The sequence below is a fragment of the Sceloporus occidentalis genome, unplaced genomic scaffold, assembly GCF_023333645.1.
Source record: "Sceloporus occidentalis isolate IW3139 unplaced genomic scaffold, rSceOcc1.0.p SCAF_74, whole genome shotgun sequence".
In the NCBI taxonomy this organism is placed as follows: domain Eukaryota; kingdom Metazoa; phylum Chordata; class Lepidosauria; order Squamata; family Phrynosomatidae; genus Sceloporus; species Sceloporus occidentalis.
In genome coordinates this window covers 2,553,943-2,561,621 of record NW_028317054.1, presented here as the reverse complement: position 1 = coordinate 2,561,621, position 7,679 = coordinate 2,553,943, and the positions used below count along the sequence as shown (strand labels likewise).

Sequence of the window (7,679 nt, the reverse complement as noted above, 5' to 3'; positions counted from 1 at the left end):
AATAAAAAAAAAAAATGCGCATTTCAAAAGAGCATCCCACTCGTGCGAACGTGAAAAAAAATGGGAGAGGGTGGGAAAAAAATGGTGTGAGGAGAGGCTGAGTGAATGAAGTGTGCGTGAAAGTGTGTGGAAGAGAGTGTGGAGACGGCGCTGAGTGATGGAGGAGCGGGCGGTGGATGAGGAGGATACTCGTGTGTGATTTTTTGAGTGTGTGCGCTGCTCGTGTTGCCATTTTTATCAGTGGCATTTTGCCGGAGGTGCACGGGCCTCGCGATAGTGTTTGCACAAGCGGAGCGTGACGCCGAACTGATGCAAAGGTTACACAGGCTACTTGAAGACGCAGTGCAGAGGTGCGGGCAGGTTGTGTGATCAGCACCCGATCGGAGCCCAGCCGAGGGGGGCCCCGAGAGCCGGGAATCCGCTGCCCTCCCGCAGCTCTCCAGCCGGGTGGCTTACCTCGCGTGTTTATTGAGACTGTTATTATTACACGGGGAGACCCGGCCATGACCGGCCTGGCCCACCGGTGCCTCCCCCGATCCAAGAAAGTAGCTTGATGAGTGTCCAAAGTAACAGTGGAAGTTTGGAGGGGCCGCCATCTTGGTCCCAGCTCTCCACGTCCCCAACGCAGGGCTCGGTTTTCCTGCGGAATAATACACCACCTGGCAAGGCCAAAGAAGGTAAGGTGAGCCGGGGGAGATCGTGGCAGACTTTCCCAGGGGACTGAGGCCTGGTTTTGGGGGCGTTAGAGGGCATAGGGGATGGTGGGGGAGGCGGCGTGATGTGGGTGCCCCCGGGGGTGGAGGGGTTACTCCGAGGCCGCGGGGGTAACTAGGACTTGTGAACGGCATGTCAAAAGGTGTCTGCTGCACCGATCCGGCGCCTCGTCCCCCCGGCACCCATGACAGGCAACTTTTGCATGGGTGGGAAAAAAAATGGGGATGGGCAAAATTAATCTACGGCCCCCCCAATCCCAGCTACCGACCGACTACAACTCCCATCATCCCCGGGCAGGCGGTGGCAAGAGATGATGGGAGTTGTAGTTCAGCAACAGATGAGGTCTCCCAGCTGTATTTTGCGTGGAGGTCCCCGTGGAGGCTTCATGGCAGAGGCCGGTGTGTGCGCTGCGCTCCTTCCCATCCGGTCTTCAGCACAGCCGCCCAGCACCATCCTCCCCCTGCCTGCACAGACATCTCACATCTGGGAAGTTCAGTCCCCCGCAGAGTCTGCAGCGATCAAGGCCATCCATGCCCATCAGCTGTGATCATTTCACCGGAATACTTTTAATTACAAACTAACGCGCCTCTAACTTACATCTGCATGTTTTTAATGGGATTTTATCTATAAATCTGTTATTTTGGGCATATTTTTTTTATTTTTATTATTTGTATTGATTTAAAATGATTTCTTTGAGATTATTATTACTTTATTATTATTATTTTGCTGTGGGCATTAATATTCCAGTTTGCAGTGTGTTCACTTCCTGAACGTGCGGCGGCGGCGGCGATGCCTTTCTGACGGTACAGAATGGCTTTCATTCATCGGGCTGCCTGATTCATGGTCTGACCCATTGTCAGTTCCTGCTCTTTATTCGTTTAGCAGCGGAGTCTCCCGGGGAGGAGCAGATCTCACAGATTCCTGATCTAGTAAATCCACCCGCCCCAAAGCGGGGATTCAGGGAGATTGAAGTCCAGGATGCTTTCGAGTGTAGGAATGGAGCATTAATCAGCCGGTGTTCAGCGGGTGATTTAGGCCCAGCTGCCAAGACCTTTGTCCTCCCGTATATCACAATTTAACCAGTTTGCCGGCAAAGCACTGCTTTAGCCCCTTTGTTTGACAAGGGTTAACCCTTTCAATGCGACGGGGTCATAACATGGCATTAGGGCGCTGACCCTACTCATTAAAACGATGAAACTGTTGCTATCGCTTTAGCACCCAAGAAGAATGGCTGCGTATCGGACGTATATGAAACATAATGCATGCGCTACAGCTTTTCCTTCAACTTTTGCATCTGTTAATATTAGTGATTTTAATGATCTCCATGGCTTATGCGCTTTGGGTTTTCCTTGTGCTTGAAGTACTAGGAGTGAATTTATTTTTCTAAAATAAATAAAAATTATAAATATATATTTTTATATATAGGATACTTGTTACTTCTATAGATTGTATATAGAAGTACAAACTGAAGGTTTCCTAAAGATTTTATATTATGGCTGATTTAGAAACATTTTTTTTCCTCCTGACTCTAAATATCTATCTATCTTGTAATCGCCAAATAAATTTCAAAAAAACGTGGCGTTTCCCAAAATAATGGCTGCTGCATACTTTAAGCGCTTGTCATAGAAAAATATTTGACTCAAGGTAACGCTGACCTGGCGTTAAATGTGCTTTGCACGTGTACCCGTGATGCACTATTTGCACTACTACGTGCTGCACACAACCTATGGACTTGTATGTATAAGCCATGAAAACACGCGTTACCCGTGCATGCACTCTCCAAACAGTTGGCTTTTGTTTATTAATAGTGATCAGAATTATGTCGCCCAAACAAGGATATCGGCTTATTAGAGAGAGAGAGTTTAGAGGAGGGCGACCAAAACGGTAATCGTTTGCAGGGTAAAAAGATCAGGAAAGACTAAGGGATCTCCGTTGTATGGCTTATATACCTTAATGTGGTTTAACAAAGTCCAGGAGGGAGGAATATTACAAAAAGAGGCCATGGTCTAAAACTACAGGTTCAAGGTTTAGATATGATGTACTGATGATTATTTTACGGAGAGAGTGGTAGATAAATGGAACAGCCTCCCATCAGAAGCAGTAGATGCTAATACAGCGAGGGACTTTAAACACGGCTGGGGTAGGTATAAAGCTGCCCTGAGACAGGACCAACGACCGATGAAAGTCGCTTCCACGTCGGGGAATTATGGGCAGATTAGGTGCGCCAAAAGAACTTTGAATATAACACATTTATAACTAAATGCAGCTCTAGAAACATCATTTTAGTTAAATGTTAAAACCCTTCCTAGAAATCGGTATTCTGTTTTAATCATATAAATTTATATTTAAGTCTCATTTAATTTTTGCTGGGACACTTAATTGTCATGTGATGCTAATACAGTTACAGTTGCTATAGAAACAAATTTATTAAAAAGCTTCTGTGATGATGTCAGCAGATCTGATCTTTTCTTCTGGTTTAACATATTAGAGTACAATGAATCTTTTGTCTTAGTGGAACATGGCTTTAAGTGCTATACATCTCGCTCTTTATTATTTCGTGTTCTGAGGACCCTTACTTTAGCGTCTGCTTTTGGCCAGGTTGCCATTCAGGCTAACAGGTGTAACGTAACTATCCGTGGCTACAAAAGGTGTGTATAAGAGGTTATAAGATATCCGCATTAGGCCACTTTTTGTTAAAGCGGTATGTTAATGTTTGTGTTTATAATTGATCCTATCCCAACTTACATTGACCATTGAATAGTTTTTTTATTTTTACATTTTTATTTATTTTTTTTTAGTATCAGGGCTCTACACTTTGTGAAATATTTCCGCTGTTATGTATTATTATACATGGATATACGTGTATCTAGAACGGGGCGGACCAAGTTGTCGAGACCTAAACTGGGCAGCCCAAGTTTTTGGAATATAAGTAAATGTCTGATAGATTTTGTCAGTAGAAGAAAGCTTCTCATTGATTCACGGCGATGTATCCAAGGTGGTCCTACAGATGGTCCCTAAAGAGAAGCTGACACCATCTCAGCTTTAAGCTTAATTATAACTACCTATAGTTCCTGTAGACAATCAGTATATTTTTTGGAGATATTTGGTTTAGTTTCAAAAGGAATATTTTACTACTTGGATGTTCTTACATGTGTCTCAGGGTGGCAGGGCCAGCATTATCGAATACATTTCCTGTCCTTTGTCTACATCCTACCCTTACAAAGGCTGCCTGAACCAATCAACAACCAGCAACTTATCAATAGAGGCGGGATAATCATAGAAATCAGGGGAAGAGGAAATTACATTCCCCATTGCATAAATATAAGGTTGGTTTTTTAGCACATATGTATGATATATTTCAAACTGTAAACCCCTATACATGAGTTTTATTTAGGGAATAGATCTAAAAATTCTAAGACCTGGAAGAGTGACTCCTAGACCCACTACATTGCCATTGCTAGCTTCAAAACTTGAACCAAGTGACCTAAAATTCTCAAAGGTTCATCAGATTCGTCACTTGTGGTGTCGCAGGGGAGAGACCTAAGCTTAAAAAAATCATTTGCAAAAACGACCTTGTCTTATAATCAAAGTAGTCTTTTATTCAGAACTTAGTTCCATTGCACAGCCGACTAATCCTAAGGGCGTTTCACTCACACTCTCTCCTGCCGTCTCACACTCTCATTTACTTTCTGAATGTCTCCCTACGTACTTCCCTCTTGGTCTTCTGTCTCCGTTCTTCTTTCACTTCCCCTTTGAACCAGGACTCTCGGAGCACTTCTGCAAAAGGGGCGGAGCCTCCGGGCACACCCTTTCCTCTGATTGGAGGAACGTTGGGGAGGCTGTCCCTGTGAATTCACCCTTTTGTTTTAGTACTCTGAGGGGCCAGCATATTTCTGGCAGATTCGTGGAGAAAGAAAAGGGGAGAAACATTTGCAGTATTCTGACTTCGGTTCATTTGCACATATTTTTGGATACTTAAATATTTTAATATAAACTAATCCGTTGGGTTGGGGTGAATAAGGAAATCTAGTGGATGAAAGGAAATAGTCTTTTTTTTTTTTTTTTTTTTTTTTTAAATTGTGGCGACTTGTAAACTTTGCGTGTGTCTTGTCGTAATTTGAGTCGTGTATGAGGAAATTAGGTGCACTCATGGCGATTATTGTGGATTGCTTTGACTTGGCATGGTGGCACTGAACATTTTCTTCTCTCGGATGATTCACAAAACTTATGAGGTGAACCATTTGGGGGGTTATTGACTTGACTACGCTATATGAGCCCACCCTGGGAATATTTGTCTTGCAACGGAAGGCATGTTAGCCCAGCATAATGCATAACAAAATCGCTGAGATTTCCTAAAGTTTTTAAAGGAACAGTCTATGCCTGCATGGACGACAATGCCTTTTTTGCATGTCAAATATCGCATGCATGCATTCTTTTGTAATCATTCTTTATTATCTTGCTTAACATCTCCCCTGGCTGCCTGCACTGAAACCAGGAAGTAGACGCCATGCACATGCTCAGCGGCAGCGGCCAATCACATGTATGTGTGCACAATATCAGACCAGTGTTCTGATAGCATGCATGTGATTGGCTGCTGCTATTCCTGGTTGAGCTGAGCTGCTGCTGAGCACGTGCAAGAGGTGTACTAAGGTATGCTGCCTGCTTTCAGTAGAGGCATTTGATGGATGGTCTCCAATATTCATTTAACAATAAATGAAATGGGCTTATGATCTAGAAGATCTCCAGGAGTTGTGGATCCAGTGGCAAAGAACTATAAATGTGTATAAATATGCTTATGTGTTTAGTATGTGAAATGCTTGTTTCTGTACACTTAAAAGACAGCTCTGTGCCTCGGCAGATTAAATGCTTTCCGTGGTACGCACAAGACTCTTTTATTACTCCGCTTGTCGTGATCATGTGGTGGAAACGGGCAGCCTAATCAATCTATGTCATGTTATTGTCAATAAAAATAGGCATTGAAAGAGGTTATTATTTTGCTTAATCTAATGATCTGCATGCAACACCTCTTTAGTTGCTCTGGAGATGCTTTGAGGTTATTACGTTGGTGATATTTATCAAAATAACTAGGATTCGTGTTATTTGTCTTTTACCGTGCATTTATTAAAGCTGGAAAACACTAAAGCACTTTTAGGAGAAGCTACAGCTCCCCACCTCCTCCATGGCCCAACCTTCATGCATCTGATTGGCTGCTTGAAGCAGCCAGTCAGTGTCAGGAAAGCACACTCATAAAAGCGATTGGAAGCTCTGCGCAAGCACACTGTGGAATGTTTCCAGAACCAGCACTAGAGCTGATGGCGACAAGTATGTCAAGTCTGCAGAATCCCACCATGGGTCTGCTAAGGGGCGCCATGCACCTCAATGCTGTCACGTGCTTTAAAAAGTGCATATGATGGCTGGAGTGTCCACTTAATTGCAAAAGTGCTAAGTAGGTGGAGCTGAAAACACTTATATGAACAGTATCTATTATTATTAATTCTATTCTGTATGTCCTACAAAATAAGTGAATTGCTTGAATATGCATAGCTTAAGCCACCCAACTGTTGAGATGTCCCGAGGTAGTGACCCAAGTCTAAATACATTTCCCTTATTAGTTTATTTATCGTTATTATTGAAATATCACTCCTCCTGAGATTATATACGGCATGCGATTCCGGTCCGAAGTTTCAAGAGTGTTCTTAATGCCATAGCAACATGTGGAATAGACCAATTAGCTGGACAATGCATTTGGTTGCCATGGCGATAAGAACCTTTGCACAGCATTACTTTTCTATACATATACCCCCGTAAGCAGATTATTGATGGGTTTCTGCAGTAGTTGGGACAGATTCCCCATTGCAGTAGAAAGCAATTCTTCTGTATCGTGGATGGGTTTTACTCCAATGCCAGTAAATTACGTCGGATGAGCACTTTTTTTTTGTGTGTGCTGTAACTATGGCGTAAGGGAAAAGCTTCTATTTAAAACAAAACTGGCTATTTTAAAAACAATCGTATAATGAGCAGCACATATTGGTCTGGGATAGCGATGCAAGGAAAGTGTGAATATTTATTAGTTATGCAGCGTTAGATGAAAGCCAGGCCCACATAGCATTCACAGAACCTATTAATGTTCCAAGATATTTTTACTAATCTTCTTTTGCTCATAGTTTTGATATTTTAATGTTAACCGATTAGTTACCCAACATCACTTATTTATGTTTTATTAGGCATGTAACTTCTCTCCATCATTACGAAGGGTGATGGATCCAATCAAGAGCGGAGAGGGGCAGGAGCTAAACAATGGGGATAAATGTCCATCCAAACGGGGTTTCTTGGTTTCTCACGTTAGCTTTCTTATGAGATCCTGTGGGAAGGAAGCTATCTCCCACTCCTTTTTCAAGTTTCTGATTGTTGTTGATTGGTTCATTAACCCTGTAATGTGGGGAGGAGAAAAGTGAGAACTTTGGCACAGGACGCTGATGGTATAAAACTAATAATGTCACTTTGAGACCCAAATAGAAAACAAGTTAAATGCTACCGTTAAGATGGACCTGCCTCTTAAATTTCATGTAAACAGTAGAATGGCTCAGTTTTAATTACCCAGCCTGACACTCGGGCTAATGAAGGTCCTATGGAGGAAAGGATTTCATTGTACAAGCAGGACTTCATTAGCGTTGCCATAAAGTGTCAGCTCAGTGCAGTGTTTGAGCAGGGCAAGCCACCCAAAGTATTACGTGGCAATGGCGGCCTCCAGGTCTGACGGCAAAGGAGGTTTATTGGAGCAATATGGAGTCGGGACAAGGTTTTTGTCAGTCCTACCCTACGTTTCTGTGCACAGCCCAGGGACTTCACCTTTAAGAAGGTTACATCAACCAGAGGGACATAAAAAATCTTCCATTTCTAGTGTGGATGAGTAAACACTAAGTTTATCTTACAGGGTCACAAATGATGTACTCTTTTTAGACCAT

General features: G+C 42.9%; 1 protein-coding gene across 1 annotated transcript in view; it reads left to right on the top strand.

The window, feature by feature from the left end:
- The first annotated feature begins 553 nt into the window (after positions 1 to 553).
- LOC149285949 (serine/threonine-protein kinase tousled-like 1) overlaps positions 554 to 7,679 on the top strand; it is a 39,254-nt gene continuing 32,128 nt past the window's right edge. The window contains exon 1 of the mRNA XM_089494637.1: positions 554 to 677. Coding sequence (XP_089350763.1) covers positions 554 to 677 — 124 coding nt within the window. The remainder of the gene's footprint in view (positions 678 to 7,679) is intronic.